This window comes from Ovis aries, chromosome 3 (assembly GCF_016772045.2).
Source record: "Ovis aries strain OAR_USU_Benz2616 breed Rambouillet chromosome 3, ARS-UI_Ramb_v3.0, whole genome shotgun sequence".
Taxonomy (NCBI): domain Eukaryota; kingdom Metazoa; phylum Chordata; class Mammalia; order Artiodactyla; family Bovidae; genus Ovis; species Ovis aries.
This window is the reverse complement of record NC_056056.1, coordinates 32,293,320-32,316,865: the sequence shown is the minus strand read 5'-3', so window position 1 is coordinate 32,316,865 and position 23,546 is coordinate 32,293,320. Positions and strand designations below refer to the sequence as shown.

Genomic DNA, 23,546 nt, shown 5'->3' with positions numbered 1-23,546 from the left:
TGACAAGGTCATGCGGCAAGAGCTCTGATGGCAAGGCTAATCAGACCTCAGGTTTTCCCCCTGGAATTTCCTGAGCATCCACCCCCCCCCAAAAAATAAGAATCTGCCTGCTTTTCCACTCTTCTAACATTCTCTGGAAAAAGTCAATTCAGGGCTTTAGTCTTCTGCATTTGAAAGTGTTTCAATCCAAAAACCCCTCTGATGGCTTTCTGGCCTGCCTGCAGGACTCGTACAACTGCGCATGTGATTGTTTGAGGCCTCCTGACCGCAGGAGGCACAGGAAGCTTAAAACATCCTAGGAATGTAGGGGCTTCCGAAGAGTCAAAATCGTTAGAATAGGACTGATTAAAAGTTTCATTTGTTGAGTCAATACTTGCTGCCAAATTTTCATATCCTTTATTTTTAGATATAGTTGGTATATAGGAAAACAAGTAGTAGACCTGGTATTAGCAACATTAGATCTTGGAGTTAAGTACCTTCTTTGTTATAACCCACTGCACCTTTGTTCTATAGAGATATAACTTTAGCGCTTTAAGGAGATGTAGATTAAAGAAAAACACTTAAGGGGAAACGAGATTAACATTCATTAAGAAAGAGCCAAAAAAGTGTTAACAAGCCTCCTGGCCAGAAGATAATGTAAATCACCTGAGACCTTTTGTATACAAAAAATATACAGAAAGTCTGGGCTGCGAATGCTACATAATTTTCTATTACCCACTGATCTCTATGTATAATCAAAAGTATAAAAGGCCTTGAAGGACAATAGAAGGAGAGCCAGTCGCTGGACTGGTTTCCCCCTTGTCTCCTCTTTACTCTAATTTCAGGCTGAATTCCCATCTGGGGCGTGGAGGCTCACTTTGTCTACTTACTTGCCCCGGCTTTTAAGATGCGTGAGAGAGAGCCCAAGGCAGGGCACTCTCCGATATTCAAATGGACGCCGGTGGCCTAACATAGATGGTGCAAGCTCCTTGTCTGGAACTTTATTGGCTTTCCACGTAACCCAAGTTAATCAGCCTCTTCTCTCCACTTAATTTTCTTACTACTTCTTCCTACTCTAATCTTATATCAATAAATAAGTTTTTCTCACGCCAACGCAATCCACCCTTCAAATTCCCTGGATCCACCAGGGCTGGACCCCGGCACTTTAGGAAATATTCAGGACTGATTTCCTTTAGGATGGACTGGTTGGATCTCCTTGCTGTCCAAGGGACTCTCAAGCGTCTTTTCCAATACCACCATTCAAAGGCATAAATTCTTCAGCACTCAGCTTTCTTTCACAGTCCAACTCTCACATCCACACATGACTACTTGGCTATTGTAAATAGTGCTGCAATGAACACTGGGGTGCATATATCATTAAAATTATAGTTTTCTCCAGATATATACCCAGAACTGCAGCATCACATGGTAACTCTTTTTGAGGCACCTCCGTACGGTTCCATAGTGGCTGTACCAATTTACATTCCTACCAACAGTGTAGGAGGGTTCTCTGCACATCCTCTCTAGCATTTGTTACCCGTAGACTTTTTACCAACAGCCATCTCCATTTTATGGATGAGCTTAAAAAGACACGTCTAGGACGGTGTTTATAAGCTAGCTGAAGGCGCCCAGCTGGCCCCGGCATTCACAGCCACTCTCTGGTGCAGGAGGAGAAGTCAGACAAGGAGCGCTGGCAGCACCTGGCAGACCTGGCTGATTTTGCGCTGGCCATGAAGGACACGCTCACCAACATCAATAACCAGTCCTTCAACAACTTCATGCTGCGCATTGGTAAGGCCTCTCAGTGCACCCTCTCCTGCTGTGCACCTCCTCCCCAAGCAGGGGGCTCTACAAACCAGGGGAGGGGTCTTCCAAAGACTTGATGCAGTTCGGGTGGGAAGGGTCACACTTCTCGAGCTGAAGGGACCTTAAGGGTCTTTAGGTCAGTGATCAAACCAAAAATGTGATGCTCAGCCATTCCTGTCCCATGCAGTTTATGATGGCCTCCCTTCTGAGTCTGGCTGGGGCTTGAGTTTATCTCCCTTTCCAGGGAATCTGTCACTTCAATCCTGCCCGCTGGGATTAACATCACCCATCACACACTTCTGGGGAGGGGTTCTCAATCCTGGACAAGGTCACAGGGAACTTGAAGTACCAAGTGGGTGGCAAGAGAAACTGGCAACTTCTGCACTAAATTACTTAGCACAGCAGGGCGGCTGACATCTGCTGAGCACGGTGAGGATGAGAAGACTTGATTTCTGTCCTCTGGGAACTCAAGAGTCAGGCTTGATGAAATCAGGTTATATAGCCAGGAGCTTTGTGGCTGGAGTCAGGTGGAAATTGAGAAGAGTTGGTGGCTTCTGCGATGGGGCTGAGCTCAATTTTGTGCCTCCCCCTCAGGAATGAACAAAGGAGGGGTCCTGGCTGGGGTCATTGGAGCCCGGAAACCACACTATGACATCTGGGGCAACACAGTCAATGTAGCCAGCAGGATGGAGTCCACAGGGGTCATGGGCAACATCCAGGTAAGTCCAGGGGACAGAATCAGAACAGTGCATGTGCTGCTGGGCACTGTGGCCTCTGTTCTGTGGGCCCAGAATGTTAAGCGGGTCGTGTTGCAGTCAAGAGCAAGAGTGGGACGAGCTTCCTCAGTAGAAGGGAGGAAATATTTCAACTCTATTTGCAAAATGTAGGTTTAAGTTTTGGGTAAGAACATCCTGCCTGTTGGTGTGAACTAGCTGACATTTTGGGCCTCCTAAGTGCTCCCCTCAAAACCACCTGATCTTTGTCACTGGGTCTGGCAGGAAAGCTCCACAAAAAAGGCAAAGAGGACAGAAAAGCAAGATACACGTTGCCAAACAAGGTGACCTATGGCTGACCTCCTAAGAGAGCAGGCAGGAAGGCTACCTTTAGGAGAGAGAAGAGCTGGGCAAACCCACCCCCAATCTGTGCCCAGGCTGAAGGGGACAGGAGGGGAGCCCTGCGGGCCCGAGTATGGGAACTGTGCTGGGTGCTGCCAAGCCCCTCAGCCCAGGCTCTCTCTCTAACCCCAGGCTCTCGGTTCTCCTCTACAGGTGGTGGAAGAAACCCAAGTCATCCTTCGAGAGTATGGCTTCCGCTTCGTGAGGAGAGGGCCCATCTTTGTGAAAGGGAAGGGGGAACTGCTAACCTTTTTCTTGAAGGGCCGAGACAAGCTGGCCACGTTCCCTAACGGCGCCTCAATCACACTGCCTCACCAGGTAGTAGACAACTCCTGAATGGCCTCCAGCCCTACGAGAATCCAAAGGGGAGGGAGAGTTTATTTTGGGGAATCAAAGAAAGGCTTCGGGAAAGGACATGTGACCAAGTCCCAACAACCCAGGCTGTTGAAGTGCACACTCACATAGATTTTAGGTTTAAAAAATCTCCTTCAGCCTTCATTTGTCCGTGAACGTGCAAGCTCTGAGGGTGGCCATACTATTCCTCAGTGTGCCTCTAGCTTACCCAGGGAGTAGGGCTCATAGTCATGGTACTGGAACGTTCCTTCCAGAGCCCTAGTTCTTACCAGCCCTCTTCCACCCAGAGAGGCCATGGCCACTGTGAGTAGGAAGGGCTGCCAGAGGTGGAACAAGGCTGCTGCCTCTGTGCCTGGCTGGGAGCACAGGCGGAGCAGCTCTGCTTCAGATGAGGGCCGCTCGCTGGCCACCACTTGCTCCGCAGCTAGAACCTGGAAGCAGTGCTTTTCACTCCGAAGACCTGCTTGTCTGTGGTCCGAGTTTGTTGAAATGGCTCTTGTCCTGATAATCTTGAAAGGTTCTTCTGGAACCCCAGTCACCTTAGTCATGGGAGCAGAAAGTGCAATATTTCCTTTTACCTGGTGGGCGGGAGGGAGGGAGGGAAAGGGATTTTATTTCTGAAAGAAAAATATATAAACAGATCTTCTACATTTATATTTTTAACTTTCTGTTAAGAAAACACTCCAATATTGCCTTGCCTTTTGAGCTCTTGCTACAGTCGCCTTTGCTACTGCTTAAAGAGAGAATTTACAGGTATTGATAAAGAATAAGACTGTTTTATTAAAAGCTTTATTCAACTTGAATATGATCATTTGTGCCAATTCTGTTAACGGCCCTCATCTGAGAAGTGCTTTGCTCTCTCCCACACTCATCTGAAAAGACCCTGATGCTGGGAAAGATTGAGGGCAGGAGGAGAAGGGGATGACAGAGGATGAGATGGTTGGATGGTATCACCGACTCAATGGACATGGGTTTGGGTGGACCCTGGGAGTTGGTGATGGACAAGGAGGCCTGGCGTGCTGCGGTTCATGGGGTCGCAGAGTCGGACATGACTGAGTGACTGGACTGATCCTGATACACTGGTCCTTACCGTGTGCTGGGAAGGCAAGAACTTAAACTAACACCTCCCTCTCATTCTTAGGCTGCTTCCTTCTAGATGGTGGTCCAAGCTGGCTCAACCATCCCCCTGTGCTCCTCCCACAATTACCTGTGACACCCACACCTGCAGGTTGCTGCTTGGCCATCAGCTCTAGGACGGGACCGTTTTAGAATGAGGCCAGAATACAGCTCAGGGCTTTGGACAGTAAGGGTAGTGATGACTCCTATTTGTGACTTGGCAAGTGACAGGTTTTCACATCCATGCACTGGCCTTGCACATACTCCCAAGGCAAGGAACAAAAAAAGCCAGCAGAGCGGAGGCCATGGTTATGTGGAGAAGTGGTTCACTAACTGGACTAGGAGAGGATGAAGACAATTGCATGGCCAGGGCCTGGAGCTTACAGAAAAGGGAAGAGATAAAGGAGAGGAGTCCACTTCCTTTGAATGATCAAGGTATGAGTAGACTTCTGATCATGAGCTGACAATAAATTCAGTGCTCCCCCAACCTGTTTTAGGAAATGACATTAGATACATGCAACTCCAATTACTCTATCCGTAGTACTCACACCACATTCTTTGTAAATCAGTGGCTGAGAATATTCCACTCCAAACCAAAGATTAACCATACTTCTCCTCTTAACTATATGATTCACGTCATATCATGAACCCTGAGAGTTCTAAGAACTTTCTTCTCAAAAGTCACAGACAGGAGAGTGAGACAAAGTTAGCTGAAGGTTTCATAAAAGCTACATAATTAAATGGTAATACTCCCTCTCTCACAAAATGCCTTCTGTAAAAAATTCTCATTTTCAGCTAAAATGTGTGATTAATATCTCAAAAAGAAGAGATGATTTTGAGCACTGGAGCAAGTGACCAGGCAATTTTGGAGACCTGTCCCAAAATGCCAGGGTCGATAGCCTGAAACTTGCCCTTGACCATCCTGATAAGGTGGGTGTCTGTTCTCACTCCAGGGATGGCCCCCAGGACAGGAGTCTGAGCCTTTCAACAGTTTTCAGTTCCCAGGACCTTGCCCCCAAGTGTGGTCAGTACTTGTTTACTCACTTCTGATGTGTCCCCAAAGAAAATATTCTAGGAGACCAGGCTCATATCCAGCTTTTCTCCTTTTTTTGCAAATGAAGTAAACACCTGATGTAGGGGCTTTGTAAAAAACAGGTTTTCATGGGCTGCTCGCTGTTCTTCCCACATTCTGGGTAATGCTTCTGTCCCTGAAAAAAAAAAGACAGGATCTGTCAATCTCACAGTGCTAATATTTTGGGACCAATGGAGCATTTTTTTTTCGTTTTTGGTCTGGAGCTGAGACAGCCTTGCCCCTTACTGGTCCAGTGAAATTTTGAGACCAAAAACACAGACTCTGCGCCCAGAGAAATGTAAAAACCTATGATGTGAAACCTGCCTCCTAAAAACATTTTATCCTTTTTCTCATTACTGTCCATTGTGTTGCATTTAAGAACAGAAGTCTCGGCCATCACTGAAAAATTCCCATTCAGAGCCTGGTCTCTGCAGAGCTAAGGGTATGCCGACTTGTCACATCTATTTAGCTTCACAGTGAAGCGAGTCTCAGCTTTCACCACCACAGTGACCCTATGATGCAACCTCATCACCAGTCTAAGAGGGGTTTCCAATGAAAACAAATCGTAAGCTGGAAGAACTCTGGTGGCGGTGGACTGAGCAGAGGAGAAGAAAAAGTTGGATAATTATCTTTAATACTTAACAAAGAGGAGAGGAAAACTGACAGAAATAGGGCAGATATTCTTGGTATCTTACTGACTGTATTTTTCTGTTCACAGTACAGAAACAGAAGATAGTATCTCAACAGGACCAGCTGATATAGTCTCACTATTTCACTGTTTCAATCACGTGAATAACACAGAGCATATTATAATTTCTTCCTGGAGGCATCCTTCCTCTTACCTTGAGAAGTAACAGTGACATCAGTTGGTAGGGTTGTGGTGAGGTCCTTATACAGCAGTCTAGCACAGAAGGGGAAGGACTGACCTTCCGGCTTCACTTTGTAAGTAAATGACAGCAAGTTGCACAATGAGTTTCTCTGCAAGGGCCCCACAAGAAAGGCTGCAAAGTCACTCTAATGGGGATGGGGATCAAAAGAGACACAAAGTATACAACAATTACAGCTCCAAGGCAGTAAGTGGCTATGATGCATCAAACATGTCTGCCAAAAACAGGGCCCATTAATTAAATCTCAGAAATAAATGAAGGATAGAGAAAGGCCTGAAAAAAGGACAAATAATAGAGATGTATAAGATAATTAAGAGTTGGTAGCAGCCTAGAAGGCCTGTAAGAAGCACTTACTAAGTCAATGGCCAGAGGCTGGGGAGACACTATTTCTGCTAAGAACTCAGGGGATGTCACACGTTTGGCTGAAATGCTTCATGTCTACATTCACATGTCAGTATCTAACTGATAACCAGAAGCTTCAGTCATTCCAAATGCACAGAGAAATGCTAAGCTTTTAAGAGTCACTTATTTCCTGCTTGCATTTATTTCCTTTTTTTTCCCCCCCTTTTTACTGCAACCCTAGCTCAGTTACAACTCTAAGAATGTAAGGCTGAGCTTAGGTAAAGATGGACAGCTTTCCTCTATGGCATTTTCAGAAACCATTATTCTGCTTGCACCTATTCCCAAGGCTCAGCAAAGACAGCTGGCACACAGCAGGTCATCTACTGGGCCTCCACTGAATTAAAAATAAAGCAACTGTACCCTACCACTTTGTGAGAGGAAGGAAGGGTCAAGTATAAAAGCCTGAGAATCACCATTCATGAGTAAATAATCACTTCACCAGTACCCATGCTCAACACCATCCAGAGTTTCAACAGAAGAGGAGGTGGAAAACAGCTTGTATGTAAATAAAAATGAGCATTAGGACGACAACAGTCAAACCTCTGGCTTGGAGTTATGAACTATTCTAAAGTACAAAAGAATATGTCCCTTTCTTTCAAGTCTATCTGGGCTCACAAAATGTTTTATGAGATCACAGATACCTGAAGTCGATCTGCCTGGTACTTCCTCCCCGAGTAAGCATTTAGGTATTCGCAGAGAACAAACAGGAAGTGCTGAGTATTAGTCTGTAGGTATTTTGCAGATATCTCTTCTAGGGGAATGAAGACTGGCACTGAATGGTGATGTATCCAAAGTGGTTTCTCCATGACAAGATCCACAAAGTAGGAATCCAGCAGGTTCCCCTCAAAAGCAGTGCTGATGCAGACACATACTCCTCGGCTGGTCAGCTTCCCGCTGATCCCTGGGACAAATAAGACAGTGCCTTAAGGGACGTGAGGCAAAGGCTTCATCTGTGCATCCCACGCCCCTCAGCTCCGCCCAGTACACACACCATGGGCTCAAATGCTCACTGAACGAATGTTAGACTTTCTTCTGACTTTGACTCACTTTGAGTTTGTGTTCTAAAACCACAGAATGGTGGGGGGAAAAGAACATTCTAAGTATCAAATTACTGAAGAAAAGATTTTGAAATTTTCAATTTACCTATGGCTCCTTTTTCCCCCAAGTGTCAAGTAACTTACGGTACTACCCAGGTCTTCTCATAATCCTCTTATGATACAGATAATAGGTAAGTAAGTCCTCATTTTAGTGGTGAAACAGAGACTTGAGGGGTTCAAACTATTTGAACAGTGGCATCAAGCAAACCAGCTGTAAAGGAAGTTCTGGCACACGGTCTAGCACATGTTGGATCACTACAATGAATAGTCTAAGCCAGTCACCAACCAATCGGATGCTGCACAGCGGCCAACTTTGCAGGTAAAGCTGCCTATGAATGGCATGCCAGTTCTCCAAGTGTATGTTGGGGGTGGGGGGCAAAATTCAGTGTTAATGAAATAGGTCCAGGACTAATAATACATCTTGCAAACTATCTCACCAGACAGGAGACTCAGACTGAAAAAGGTCAGAAAAAAATTATACCTGTAAAACGATATGCCTGTAGAATGGCTTTCATATTTTCCTGTTTTCTCTCCAAAATTTCTTGCTCACTAATCTCTAATGTTTGGTCAGGTTCTACATTGGCAGTAGATGCTTTAACCTGCAAGACATGTGGCAGATCAATCTGGGTACAGAGGCGTAATAAAAGTCCCATGTCCTCACCTACATGGGACAAATGTACATGCAGAGAATTTGTTTTTATTATGTTATGAATCAAGAAATGCTACTGTGGCCAGCCAGCTGGTGCTATGAATTCACAGTAGAGGAAGAATCTTGTGGGTTATATACAGTACCAGGAATCAGAAGTAGAAACTGTGCTGGCCTGAAGAACATGGCTGCAGTATAGAGTCTTGTGAGAGGAGAAAGAAAAGGAGGTAAGGAAAGCCTAGGGTTAAGGAAAAAACAGCTGTAAAGAGGCAAAGCTGGTAAAGTTGGGTCAGACTGTGCAGGCTTTCAAGTGCCAGGATGACAAATACTGATTATAAGTCGCACACTGTGAGCTACAACCCAGTAAATGCTATCAGACTAACTCCTGAGACAACTACACAAGTTGATGAAATACCAAAAAGAAATAAGCAATTATGCTAGTAAACAAACAGAAAATGGCCCGAAGGCATCAGAGAACCACCAAAACAGCCAGATTGAAGACTAAAGATAAATGTGGAAGTTAGCTGGGTTTCCCCCTTCATAGTCTTGTTGATTTGTATCACACGGCATACAGGCCAAATAGAAAGCTGCAAGCTAGATTCTGCAGCAGTCTCACAGTGCCAGGGCAACAGAAACTGGAGATTGAGGTTACCAGAGCAGACTTCCTATGGGCCAAGACAGAGAAATGGGAACCCAACAGGCTGCATGCCACTTGTCCTCCAGGCATAACAGAAAGAAGCTGGTGAAAATTAAAAAGCTAAGCAGACTGTGGAGGTCAGAGCCTGCCAAAGAAGACGGATCTTGACACATCTGTCCTAGCACACCCAAGCTTTCAAGTAAAGCCTCCACAAAGGACTACACTCTACGAATGAGGGCAAACCAGAAACAGACGACAGATGACCTCAGCTGGTTGACAGTGATGTGCCCATACACTATCTGCCTGTCAGAAAAAAACTGACATTCTTTCTGGAAGAAGACAGCATAGTTCAGAATCCCTATTTTTTCTAAACACTACCCATCATTGAATCAAAAAGAAAAATTACCAAGCATAGCAGGAAAGAGGAACACATGGCTGAAAACCAGAAGGAAAAAGAAGACAACAGAAGCAGATCTGAGGGGATTCAGCTATTTGAGTTATTATCAGACATAGTCATTAACACAGATTAAAGGATGGAAAATTCATACCAAAGGCCTGGAATCTATTAAAGAGAATCAGACGAAAATCCTGAATCCAAAAAATACAGTAACAGAAATCAGGAATTCAACGGGTTTAAAAGCTGACCAGACACAAAAGAAAAGTGGAAAACAGTTATATTTTCATAGCTAGATTACAGCAGAGTAAAGATAACTCCAGAAATAAAGAAAAAGAATAAGACAGATACATTACTTGAAGAGATAGATACTCGGCAAATTTTCCAAACAAATGAAAACTGCAAGTGATTAAGGTGTGCTGTAACACAAAGCAGGATAAAGAAAGGAAACCAATCCTAGCTACATGATGATGTGAAACTGCTAAAACCCAAGGACAGAATCTTAAAAGCAGCCAGAGGAGAAAAGACACACTATATTCAAACAGTAAGACTAACATCTGAAAGAAACCATGGAACCAGAAGACGATGAACATATCTATTTAAAGTGTGAAAGGAAATAAATTTCAACCTATAATCTGAATACCCAGCAAAAATACCCATTTAAACATGAAAAATATAGTGAAAGAAGGGTGCTTTCAGACAGACAAAAATAGAGAATTTTCATTTTCAGCAAACCAACACTGATAATAGAATCAAAAGGAGCTACTTAAACTGAAGAAAAATAATCCCAGATGAAAATATGGAAATGCAGTACTAAAGGGCACTGAAAAGGGTAAATAGGTATATAACTTTATAGGCACAATGACTGTACAATGAAGTGTTTCACAGAGTTTAATACATGTAGAATCTACATACAACAATAACACGAAAGGCTGCATGTGTGCGAAAGAAAAGACGTTAGGTTCTATAATTATCTATGAAGTGGTAAAGGTACTAATCTAAAGTATATTCTAGTAAGAAAAACAAGCCTGTTTTCTCAAGGATAATCGCTAAAAAAAATGCTAAAAGTCATATAATTAACAAGCTAATGGAAAAGCGGAATAATATCCAAAAAGTAGCAAGAAAGAAGAGAAAGAACAAATAAAATAGTAACATGGCAGTCGGAGACCTAGATATACTGCGTTATATGCTTTAGTTGCTCAGCTGTGTCCAACTCTTTGCGACCCCATGGACTGCAGCCCGCCAGGCTTCTCTGTCCATGGGATTCTCCAGGCAAGAACACGAGTGGATTGCCATTCCCTTCACCAGAGGATCTTCCCAACCCAAGGATGGAACCCTAATCTCCTATATTGCAGGCAGATTCTTTACCGTTTGGGCTACAGGGAAGTTCTTCTAGATATGTTAGGAATCATTAAAAGTTCATAGACTAAAAAATTAAAAGACAAAGACAGCCAGGCTGGATTAAAACTAATTATATGCTGCTGCTGCTGCCAAGTCGCCAAGTCGATTCAGTCATGTCCGACTCTGTGCGACCCCATAGATGGCAGCCCATCAGGCTCCACCATCCCTGGGATTCTCCAGGCAAGAACACTGGAGTGGGTTGCCATTTCCTTCTCCAATGCATGAAAGTGAAAAGGGAAAATGAAGTCGCTCAGTCGTGTCCGACTCTTTGCGATCCCATGGACTGCAGCCTACCAGGCTCCGCCGTCCATGGGATTTTCCAGGCAAGAGTACTGGAGTGGGGTGCCATTGCCTTCTCCAACTATATGCTACTTACAAAAATAAGAACTGTCGAAGTTTTACTTGACAAAGTTGGTTTTAGGGCAAGAAGTTTAACTAAAATAAAAGGGAACACTGCATAATGATAAAGTCAAAGTTGCTCAGTCATTTCTGACTCTGCAACCCCATGGACTATACAATCCATGGAATTCTCCAGGTCTGAATACTGGAGTGGGTAGCCATTCCCTTTTCCAGAGGATCTTCCCAAGCCAGGGATCGAACCCAGGTCTCCTGCATTGCAGGTGGATTCTTGACCAGGTGAGCCGCCAGGGAAGCCTAAGAATACTGGAGTAGGTAGCATATTCCTTCTCCAGCAGACCTTCCTGACCCAGGAATCAAACTGGAATCTCCTGCATTGCAGGCGGATTCTTTACCAACTGAGCTATCAGGGATAGCTGATAATGATAAAAGGTTGCTGCATAAAAATAAAAGGCTTACCAACCAGGAAGATAAAACAAAACTGAATGAAAGGGGAAAAAATGTATAAATCCACAATCATAATGGGAGCTCAACACATTTATCCCAGTAACTAATAAGTTGACAAGTAAAATAGTGAAGAAATGAACATCACGATGAACACATTGGTCTATTTGATATATAGAGAGAATACAGTACCCAAAAATGTAAAATCCACATTTAATGAACATGGAACATTTATCAAAATTCACCACATGCTGGGTCATATTCTTCCATCATAATGGAATTAAGCTACATATCAATAACTAAAAAAATTACTAACAAATCCAATTTTTAGATATTACGCAATACACTTCTTAAACAGATGGGACAAAGGAGAGATCACAATGGAAATCAAAAATATTTTGAATTGAAATGATAATGAAAACATATCAAAACTTGCAAGATATAGCTAAAGCCATGTGCTATGAATATTTGTGTCCCTCAAACTTCATGCTGAAATCTAATGCCCAGTGTGATGGTATTTGGAGGTGGGGGCTTTGGGAGGTGATTAGGTCATAACTAGAGAGCCTTCATTAGTGTCCTTATAGTGTCTGGAATTAGTGTCCTTATAAATGAGATGCCAAAGAACTAGCTTGCCCCTTGTGCCATGTGACATTACAGTGAGAAGACCACAATCAAAGCAGCAGTAAGGGGGACTCCCCTGGTGGTCCACTGGTTAAGAATCCGCCTGCCAATGCAGGGGATGCATGTTCAATCCCTGGTCTGGGTAGATCCCACATGCCACAGAGCAACTAAGCCCAAGTACCACAACTACCAAAGCCCATGCTCTGGAGCCCGCGTGCCATGACTACAAAAGAAGTCACCACAAGTCCGTGCACTGCAGCAACAAAGACCCAGTGCAGCCAAAAATAAAAGATTCTTCTAAAAAGAGGCAATAAGTCCTCAGACACTACATTTGCCAGTGTCATAATCCTAAACTTACCAGCATCTACAACTGTGAAAAATAAATATTTGTTGCTTATAAGCCATCTAGTTTACGTATTTTTGTTATTGTAGCCCACGTGGATTAAGACAGTATGCTTAGAGGGAAATTTATAACTTTAAACACATACAGAAGGAAAAAAAAAGACTTAAAAAACAATTAAGTATTCATCCCAAGAAACTAGAAGATATATACCATGTACAATGACTGGAAGGCACAATACTATAAAGATTTCAACTCTTTCCAAATGGAGGTATAGATTTAGTGCAATTCCCATCAAAATTAAAGGAGGTTTCTTTTTGGAAACTGACAGCCAATTCCCAAATTTATGTGAAATTTGAGGGGACAAGAATGGCCAAGATAATTCTGAACAGTAAGACCTAAACTATAGGAATCAAAACTTTTCAGTAATAAACCTCTGGTACCTGCACAAAGACCAACAGACCAATGGAACAGAACAATCAAAGATGGGCCTGCAGCAGACCCAAAGATCCACTGCAATACCATGGGGAAAGAGTGACCTTCAAGTAGTGGTACTGAATGAACTGCATACCCATATGGAAAAAACCAGCAAGTGTGACCTTCGGGGATTTCCCTCATAGTCCAGTGGCTAGGCCTGTGCACTCCCAACGCACAGGTCCTGGGTTTAATCTCTAGTCAGGAACTAGATCCCATATGCTGCAACTGAGAGACTGCAAGCCACAACTACAGATCCAGAGTGCCATTAACTAAGACCTGGTGCAGCAAAATAAATAATGTTTTTAAAAAAGAACATTACTTCTACTTCACACCATGTTACGCAAAAATCAATCCATAGGGACTATATTTCTGAAAGTAAAATAAAAACTTTCAGAAAGAAACATGAACATCTTCATGTTCTTAAGTTAGGCAGATATTTATTCAAAGGAAACATGAAGTTAGATTCTTAAATCAAGCCTCATTAAAATGAAGACTTTCTCATCACAAGATGTCCCTGGAGAGTGAAAAGGCAAGTTAGTCTTTAAAAGAAGACTTGGAATACAGATATACAACAAGGTACTTCTAACCAAAATATGTAAAAAATTCTACAATTTAATAAGAGATATACGACCCAATAAAAATTCTGCAAAAGTTCTGGAAAGTTCATTTCACAAGACTTTCAACTGTCCAAAAAAGGTATAAAATCATTAATTAAAAGAACTCAAATTAATTCACAGTGACTTACTATTACACTCTCACTAGAATGATAATTTTTTAAAACTGACAGTATCAAGTATTGGTACAGATGCAAAACAATGGAAACCCTATATACTGTTGCTGGTAATGTAAAATTGGTACAATCAGTCTCAAATTCTGTTTGACAGTATTTACTAAAGATAATCTTTGTACCCTGTGACCCATCAATTCAACAGAAAAGTATGTATTTTTACATCAGAAGATAGCAACAAGAATACTGCATTATTCTTAATACCCACAAAGTGAAAAACCCAAATAACTTAAATGTCACCAACAGTTCAATAAGTAAATAAATTGTGGGATATTTTCTGAAATGGAATAATTATATAGCAATAAAAAAGAATGACCAGGGGATTTCTCTAGTGGTCTAGTGGCCAAGACTTTGCTCTCTCAATACAGGGGTCCCTGATTTGATTCCTGGTCAGGGAACTAGATCTCACATGCCACAGCTAAAAGATTCAGCACAACCAAATAAAATAAGCACATACATTGTTGCTGTTCAGCCGCTAAGAAGGACACAGCATGCACCAAAATGGATGAACCTCACAGAAAAATCAATCCGCAAAAGAAGAGAGACACAACAGAATTCATACTTTTTTCATTTATATTATATAAAGCTCAGAAACAAGTAAAACCAGTGTATGGTAACAGAAACCAGAATAGTGTTACCTTGAAGGAAATGACTAGGAGGATGGAGGAGGGAGACTTCTCAGGTACTGGTAATAGTCTACACCTTGATTTGTGTGGTACTTACCAGAGTGCACTCATCTCTATAAAAGGATCTTTAGATTTGTGCACTATATACACATAATTATATTAATATATAGATACATATTTTCTCTTTACTAAAAAAAAGAAAGGGAAGAGGGAGGAAGAGAAGAAGACAAGAAAGAGAAAGAGAAGAAAAAGAAGGCAGGCTGAGGATGCTTGTTGACTTAGCAAGAAAACTTGTAATTTAATGAAAAATGTAGTATTTTATGAACATTTTCTTGGCTGTGCAAAATTTATTGGAAAATATAAATATTAGAAGAGAACCAACTAGCAGACTACTGCAATAATCCCACCATCTAAAACCTGGTAAATATTAAGACCCATGCGCATACTGCACAAGCTATGGTAAGGAGGAGGTGGAAGAAGGGGGCACAAAGACAACCTAAAGAATTTGACAGGTTTTACTAACTGGATCTGGGCTAGAGAGAAAGCTTAAAAGAGGGAAGAGTTGAGGTTTACTGTGAAGTTTCAAGTTGGGTGAAAGATGATTCTAGAAAGGTGGTATTAATGACAAAAGTACTAATGACTCAAGTCCGGCTGAAACTGAGGTAAGAGGCTCATGTCCATGAGGGCAGGTTAAGAGACTATTATGAATTCACCTGGCCCATCAGTAAGGCCTGCCAACTGTTAGATGATACTGATATCAGCTGACTCTATAGGTGTGATTACTTGAGGAATCAAGGACTGAAATTGCTCCAGTTAAGACCACAGGTCAAACGTATTATTCAGATTTGTTTATCCCAGATCATGTTAGGTTTTTACACTCCAGGAAAGCCTGCCAGTATCGATCACACTTCTACTCACTCTGGCTTGACGCTGTTTCACTTCAGCCCTCAGCTTATCTCGCAGACATTTCAGTTCATGAATCCTGGCTTCAAGAGCCTGTGTGTTCTGTGGCTCTTCCAATTTTTTACGGGATTTGCTCACTTGAGTCTCTAGTCTTTCCAAGTGAGCTAAAACACCTGAGGGAAGTAAAAAGAACTTTCAAACAAAGTTAAGGATTTCTAAGTCCAGGAACAGGAAGCACTGCAGGGAAGAACAGACCGTGACCCTTTCCCCAGAACTTTGCGGTCAGTTAAATTGCAGACTACAATTGCCAACAATTTATAAAACAAGAGGAGCTGACAACAGAAGTCAATGGTCAGCAACCTCTTAGGCAGAACACTGACATACAAGTGGTTACTTACTAAGCCACTGTTCAAAAAGGGAATCATCTAAATATAGCTAATCTCAGTTATCTGTGATAATAGTGACCCAGAGGAAAACAGGGTCAGAAAAAGTTTTTTTTTTTTAATTGGGTTTTACACACCTTTTCCCAAAGTGGTAATGTGTAACTGTTTGGATTTAGACATCCATAAAGACTTGAGTGAGTATTCTGAAGCCCTGAAAAGTATCAGGAGCATAGAACTATAAAAGCACACACTAAAAGGAACTGTCCACCAAAATTAAACAAGAAAACAAGCTCACCAACAGACAGAAACTCTGGCAATCTCACTTTCCAAGAGACTAAAGACCAATATAGTTGAGGTCCTAGTTTTAAAATGCTAATCAACTCTGGCAATGAAGCATCTGCGAACATTTCCTACATATTAAGACACTTACACTAGATCCTTTACTTGCAAAGCATGTAAAGAATTGAAGCGTTTGTATCTCCTATACATTATGCATCTGCTAAATGCCTCGATGAAAAGCAGCAAAACAATTACTTACCTAAGTTCCACAACCACCACGACAATATTATTTCCTCCATTTTTTCAGATGAAGCAATCAAGGCAGAGAAAAGTGAAATAACTTGGCCAAGGCCACAATATTTATAATGACACTGCCAGACTCAAACCCAGGTCTAACCAACATCGGTCACTGCCTGGCAAGGCCCCTTCCACTGGAGTAATGCGGGAAATGGCCCCCCAAAAGTTCTGAGAAGAAAAGAAGGCTCATTGGCTAGAACTGCAGCTCTGAATACGAACATTTGTATACTATTGCATGCAACCTACTGGTCGAAAAAGGGAAAAGAGCTTAGAAATAAAAGTCATTTTTCCTGCTCCAATGATCTCAGCTGCCTTTAAGTCTTCCATGTTAGTTTTGTTCATCATCCTACTCCCAAACTTCGGGTTAGAGGAGAAACGGGCTTTCAGCCTGAGAATTATTTTGAGGAGCAGTAGTTAAATGTGAACCTTTGAATACCTCCGCGAGACTCGCCGTCTTGTCTTAACGTATTTGCCAGCTCCATCTCCTCCTCAGATTTTCAAAGGCCTTCCTAGAAAAGTTGTCCATGCACCAGTAACTGAGTTATCCTTGCGGGCAAAAGAAAATGGCAAGAACGTATTCACACTCACGACAAACCCACAGGGCCAGCTCACACAACGCAGACACGCACCCCTGAGCCCCGACACCCCAAGCGTATTCGCTAGGATGCCCCTTCCCTGACCCGCCCGGCCCATCCCCAGGTGCGAGTCGGTGTCTACCTCCCGGTCCCTGCGCGCTGCCCCGGCACCACGCCTCTGGATCCCCTCTCTGGGTTTCCTCGCACACGGAAGGGGCTGCTAAGAGGCCTCTCAGCCTTCCACCCTGGTCAGAGCCCCGTCCGCCACTGGGTCTGGCTTTCCCTTTATTACCTCTCCTCTTGCTCACTCTAGCCAAGGCTAAGAATTCCCGCCATCCTCGGCTACAAAAATCAAGCCGAGTCCCAGCGTGCTTTGCGCTCCCGCCGTACAAAAACATGGCGGCGCTCAGGGCCCCTCCCTGATCCCGGCATGCACCGCGGGATAGGCCCGGCCTTTCAGCTGAGCAGGAAGATGGCGGCCTCTGGCGGAGAACCGCAGATCCTAGTACAGTACTTGGTGTTACGAAAGGATCTATCACAGCCTCCGTTTTCCTGGCCAGCAGGCGCAGTGGTCGCACAGGCCTGTCACGCAGCCACCGCGGCCTTGCACCTTCACCGCGACCATCCGCACACAGCCGCTTACCTCCGTGAGCTTGAGCGCATGCGCAAGGTGGTCCTCGAGGTGAGGCACTAGGAAGAGGGGGTGGGACCTTGAGAACGTTGGGTCGGAAGTGGGTGTAGTTTTGAGTCCAGGCGCCTAACTTCACGGAGTGGGTGTGGCATTAGTGTGTATGTATGTTGGCGGGGGGGGGGGGGGGCGCATAGCATCATGGGGTGGGTGTGGCGTGTGTGTGTTTGTGTGGAAACGGTTCTGGGGCTTGAGCTACTGCCCAGCGAGCCTTAGCTAGACGGGGCGGGGCCTGACGGTGTGAAGAGTGGACACCCGGCCGGTTATAAATGCTTTCCGCGCCGCTCCGGTCTCACCTGCGTCCCTCTTAAATAGATGCCTGTGAGGGCGGAGGGGTTTCTACCTGTCTTTCTACCTGAGTGCTGTGCTGGCCTTTTAATGGCTGTGCCGAAAAGTACAGTCCTTATCCCTCTCCAGAAAACCGATTCAGAAGGGTAGGGACTCAGGGTTCCTTATTGCAAGTGAAATCAAACTGAAGCATTTACCTGGGTCTGACCCCAAAATTTGAAAATAAATGTGAACCCTAGTGTGATTTGAACGTAGCATCAGAGGTAAGGTTCTTTTTACAGGTGGCCAAACAGATCTTACCCTTACCTTCTGTCAATTCTGCCTCTAGAAATGTATCTTAAGAAAATAACAAGATGCACCCAAAGAGCTTTGCACAAAGATACTCATAGGGACGTTTTATAATAGTAAAAAATGTGGAAATCATTAAATTTCCAATACGATGAGTTGGCTAAACTTTGGCCCTGATAATGGATTATTATGAAACTAGTCTAAGTCGTGTTTTTGAAGTACATTTAGCTGGCGTGGAAGAGTGCTCATGACGTGATGCTCATTGAACTATATTCTACATACAAAATGATCCAGATTATGAAAGGAAAAACTAAATACATCCAAATATTAAACAGTGGAATTTTGTATTTTTTAGTAATGCTTCTCTCTCTCTGTTTTTACTTTTCTACATTAAGCACATATTTTATAATGAAAAAATGATTGCTTTCATTTTAAAGCAGCTTTCTTCTCATAAAATTTATCTTAATAACTGACTTGGAGGGTTGGGGTAATTCCTTCTTGACCAGCTGGCAAAAGCATTATTTTTCAAGAGAAAACTTGCTGTTGAGTGTTGAAACATCAAATAGTAACCTGCAGGGAGAAGTCCTGAGAATCTGTAAGGAAGAAAAGAAATAGATAGTCTTTCCTTTGGATTCTTTTTATAGGACTTTTATAGGAAGACTTCAAGAAATCATGTGGTTTGGACATCTCCCTCTCTCTTGCTTTTAGCAGATAAAATATTTACCCCTTTTCTCAGATGAGACATCTGAAGCCCAGAGATTAAGTGACTCCTCTGAATTTAAAAGACATGTCATGAGTCTCTTGTTAGCTGTGACTCAAGAAAGGGACTTAGGAATCACCACTGATTAAATAAAGGTGCTCCTGTAGCCACAAAGACCAATAAGATATAAGACAATGCCATGATTAATTCCATTCACTGAGAGCTTACTGTGTTCCAGACACAGATCTGAGCCTAATTTCACTGAATCTCATTACTACTAGGAAGCATTATCATCCCATTTTACAGGGGGGAAACAAAGGTTCAGCTAAGCCACACAACGTATCAGAGATCATACAACGAGTAAGGGGTGCAAAGTTAAAGTGTTAGTTGCTCAGCTGTGTCCAACTCTTTGTGACCCCATGGACTGTAGCTCACCAGGTTCCTCTGTCCATGGAATTATCTGGGCAAGAATACTGGAGTGGGCAGCCATTCTCTTCTCCAGGAGATCTTCTCAACCCAGGGATCAAACTCAGGTCTCCTGCATTGCAGGCAGATTCTTTGCCATCTGAGCCACCAGAGAAGCCCAGTAAGTGGTAGAGCAAGGGTTTAAACTCACTCTAAGTTTACTATGCTGCTCCTGGTGCTAAAGAAGGAAGGAAGGGAGGTCAATGCATTCTTCAGCATGCCCAAAGGACTCAATAGATTAAGAGTAGCAACCCCAGCATCCTCTACTTTGATAAGACAAACCTCTAGTTATCTTAGTGGCTTCTGCCTTTCTAGGCTACACACACACACACACACACACACACACACACCCCTTAGGCTATACACACACACACACACACACACACACACACACACCCCTTATGCAACATAACACACTAACGATCTTTATTTTCTGAGTGTCATTACTATTTCCTGTAATGGGATTCATATAAGATGATGAGAAACAATTTCACGAGGACACTAAAGAATCATTTGCCCACCATTGAGTTAACAAGGGGGAACTCTCCCAGCAGTAAGAAAATCCTTCTTGGTGTGTGGACTGGGGTGGAAGTGGGAGGGAGGTGGAAGTGATATGATTTTAGAAAGCCTTCCAGTAGTCAACTCTTAATGCCAGAGCTGGCTGTGGAATTAGTGATGGCTGTTTAGTCACCAGAACTAGAAAATGCATAGAGCATAATTACTGACAGCGCATTCCCTCAGCATCTCAGGAGGGGAGAGAAAAAGCTCCATTTTATACATAGGAATATTAAATCTTACCCCACTCCCACCCCTTCAGAGAGTGAATGGCAAATGGAGTGATGCAGCTGTTGCTTCTGGAGACATTCTCTACAGCGCCTTGTTTGGTAGAGCTGTTACTCCACTTTCAGTTAAGAGGAGTCCCCTTCATACTTTTTTTTGCTTTTGCTTTTTGTCACTTCCTAAGTGGGCTTTTCAGCCTGTGTTCTGCTCCTTTCAGGCCCCGGATGAGACCACCTTAAAGTTGCTGGCAGAGACGCTGCAACAGAAGAACATTGACCACAAGCTGTGGATGGAGCAGCCAGAGAACATCCCCACTTGCATTGCGCTCCGTCCCTACCCCAAGGAAGAAGTGAGCCAATATTTGAAGAAGTTCCGATTGTTCAAATGACTCACGTTATCCATTGCTTTGTATGTTTGAGTATCAGCTGGATCCAAAAACTACATGCCGTCCATCCCTAAGCACCACGTACTCCTTTCAATGACAATTCCCTCTTCCTTTTAAATTATGGTAGTTTTTATTTTTTCTTGGCTGTGCCACATGGCTTGTGGGATCTTAGTTCCCCAACCAGGGATTGAACCCACACTCTTGGCAGTGCAGACTCCTAACCACTGGACTGCCAGGGAATCCCCAAATTATGACAGTTTCTTGAAAGTCAAACGCATGTTCATATTAAAGTTCTCATTAATAAGTATTTCCTCTTACTTTTAATTAATAAGTTCAGATGGGGAAGGTAGGTGAGTAGCATTATCATCTGTGGGTCATTGCTCAAATAGAAGATTTGGTTAGACTTCTATATAGGGTCAAGGAAATGCCCTTACTTTTTTTGTTAGAATTAATATAGTTCTTTCAATCACCCAGGTTTAAAACTTAGCCTTTAAAGTCCTTATCTCTTACTCATTTTCAGTTCTTATAATCGTTGAATCTAGGACACCATCAGATTTAAGATACACAGTGATTTTTACCTGTTGTTAAGAAAGGAGAAATGCTGCCAGTTGAGACATACAGTTGACTGAAAGATGTATTCCAATTTCAAAGATAAAAAATTTATTTAGTAAAATATGCCCTCTTTGTGACCCCATAGACTGTAGGCCACCAGTCTCCTCTGTCCATGGGATTCTCCAGGCAAGCATACTGGAGTGGGTTGCCATTTCCTACTCCAGGGGATCTTCGCAACCCAGGGATGGAACCTGGGTCTTCCGTATCACAGGCAGATGCTTTACCCTCTGAGCCACCAGGAAGCCAAGAAAGGAGAAATGCTGCCAGTTGAGACATACAATTAACTGAAAGATGTAGTCCATTTTCAAAGATATAAAAATTATTTAGTAAAATATGCCAAGTACCACATCTATTTTCTTATAGCTTCCAGTGCCACCGCCCTGAATCGGGCTCTCGTCTTCCTCGTGGGTGTCCCACTGGTCTGCCCACCTAGTGTATCCTGGTTACAAGGCAGCAGATGTTCTGCCACCAGGTTTATGTAGATCACTGAGCACCCTTGTCAGTACAGGGTCCTACTTGCCCATGGAATAAAGGCAGGATTCCTTAGATCAGCCCTCAGGCCCTCTGTATTTATATTTCCTAACTAACTTTTTAGGTGAATCTTCAATTCCCTTGTTCAAACTTGATGCATCAGTAAAGACACTCCAGTTGCTTCCCTCCATTCTCTGGCCCGGGAGTTGAATGTTAGGACTCTCCTCCTCCCTTGCCTGCCTCTGGACGTAAGCTGTTTCTGGCTCAAGTGCTACCACCTTCTCAGAGCCTAACCCAGCCACAAACGATAGCACTCATCTCTGAATGTCTATATAATATAGACAGTGCTTAAAAATAGGCAGGGTCAGGGGCATAAGGGAGGGCCTTGAACAGAGAGAGAGAAAACTTTTGAGACTAGAGGACAGGGAGTGGGGAAAAGTATGAATATATATAAGTTTATAGTAGAAGAAATACCTGTTGACTTAATTTTCTTCTATGAAGTGGGAAGCATATAGTCTTCCAGAACAGTGAATAAACTTTCTGAGCACCTTATTACATGGCGTAACATAGTGGTTAAAGCTCAGACTCTAGTGTCAAACAGCTTGAGTCAAATCCTGACTTTCATACATTTCAGCTGTGTGAACTTGGGCAAATCACTCAACTTCCCTGAGCCTAGGCCCTTCATCTGTAAAACAGAGATTTACAGGAGTGCTATGTGGATTAAATGTGTCAGTGTGTACAAATCCTGTGGAACAATGCCAGGGCACTCAGTGCCAGAACCTGAGTGTAAAAATGTAAGACACAGCCCTCAAGAAGCTTTCAGTCATGTAAGCCAGTTGTCTAACTCCTTTTCTGGGAAGTGATGCCATCCACTCCCTGCTACTTCCATTTAAGACAATTAGGTAAGTGTTTCCAAATGATACTGAATTTTTAAAAAATCTATATATTTTAAAAATTCCAATTCTGCAGTACGACAGTGATACAGTCAGAGAGAGATGAGTGTCTATACAGCTGGGAGATAACAGCTCAGGCAAATGCCTAAAGCAGCTCCCAAGGGAAGAAAGGACAGGCACTCAAGTGAGAGTAAGACAGTAGCAGGGAAGCAGCAGCTTTCCTTAGAATCAGCTAAGCTTATTATCATCTGAACTCAATCAGAGTTTCTCAAAGTGTAGTCCCTAAATCAGCATCATTTGGGTAATGGTTAGAAATATAAATCCCAGGGCCCTACCCCAGACCTACTGAACTGGAAACTCTGGTATTATCTAGAAGCAGGCTGGTCCCAAGAGGCAGCCAACCTAAAATGTGTACGATGAATGTGTGTGATTTTAAGTCAACACATATGATAGTGTATGATGTGCTTACAGGAAGGAGGCAGGAGGGAGAGCAAGAATCTGGCACTAATTACACTATGTGGCCTTGCATAGCAAGTTTACAAATAAATTTTTCTCCAATAGGGCAAGGTTGTGTTGGTAGACCTAGAAAAGGTGCAAGTCCTTGACAAGGATCTATGCTTTGGTGAGTTTCTTAGACGTGAAAAACATCTGATTATGAACAAAGCGCTTCCATCGTGCTAATCAATTTTACAGTTCTGTGATGCAGGCTGTCTTGTCTCAAGGTTACTGATTCAGAAAGGCTTAGACTTGCCCAAGATCAAAGTCAGTGGCAGGATTGGAGTTGAAAACCAGGTCTTTCATCAGTCCAGTTTTCTCTTAACCTCTTATAGCTGGTTACTCATTTGATTTTCAGCCATGTAGATACTAATTGAGAGTGGTTTGAAAAGGGGTCATGAGTAGTTCGAGCGCTAGGAAGCTGTATCTTCCATTTTAAATTGGTTAAATGACATTCCAAATTATAAATCAGCCTCCTGTGACTGT

General features: G+C 43.1%; 3 protein-coding genes across 8 annotated transcripts in view; 2 read left to right on the top strand and 1 right to left on the bottom strand.

Annotated features, from left to right (window-relative positions):
- Positions 1-4,057, top strand: part of ADCY3 (adenylate cyclase 3) — an 88,250-nt gene extending 84,193 nt beyond the window's left edge. For 3 of the 4 annotated variants that reach the window (XM_027966562.2, XM_027966563.2, XM_027966561.2), the window contains 3 exons: positions 1,647-1,770; positions 2,380-2,504; positions 3,054-4,057. In XM_027966562.2, coding sequence (XP_027822363.1) covers positions 1,647-1,770; positions 2,380-2,504; positions 3,054-3,236 — 432 coding nt within the window. In that variant the 3' untranslated portion in view covers positions 3,237-4,057. The remainder of the gene's footprint in view (positions 1-1,646; positions 1,771-2,379; positions 2,505-3,053) is intronic. The other variant, XM_042245870.1, reaches the window with a different exon arrangement.
- CENPO (centromere protein O) lies at positions 374-17,679 on the bottom strand. 3 transcript variants are annotated; one of them, XM_012165894.5, is made up of 8 exons: positions 17,639-17,679; positions 16,857-16,966; positions 15,477-15,634; positions 8,310-8,427; positions 7,373-7,632; positions 6,285-6,456; positions 5,415-5,578; positions 374-3,832 (listed from the first exon to the last, which is right to left on the bottom strand). In XM_012165894.5, the coding sequence occupies exons 2-7, from the start codon at positions 16,900-16,902 to the stop codon at positions 5,442-5,444; spliced, it is 891 nt and encodes a 296-aa protein (XP_012021284.1). In that variant the 5' UTR covers positions 16,903-16,966; positions 17,639-17,679; the 3' UTR covers positions 374-3,832; positions 5,415-5,441. The 3 variants fall into 3 exon arrangements, with proteins under 3 accessions (XP_012021284.1, XP_042101805.1, XP_012021278.1); XM_042245871.2 differs by lacking the exon at positions 17,639-17,679 and adding an exon at positions 17,138-17,360; XM_012165888.5 differs by lacking the exon at positions 17,639-17,679 and adding an exon at positions 17,288-17,360.
- Positions 17,413-20,896, top strand: PTRHD1 (peptidyl-tRNA hydrolase domain containing 1). Its single transcript, XM_015094251.3, has 2 exons — positions 17,413-17,677; positions 20,422-20,896. The coding sequence occupies exons 1-2, from the start codon at positions 17,426-17,428 to the stop codon at positions 20,590-20,592; spliced, it is 423 nt and encodes a 140-aa protein (XP_014949737.1). The 5' UTR covers positions 17,413-17,425; the 3' UTR covers positions 20,593-20,896.
- The last annotated feature ends 2,650 nt before the right edge of the window (positions 20,897-23,546 follow it).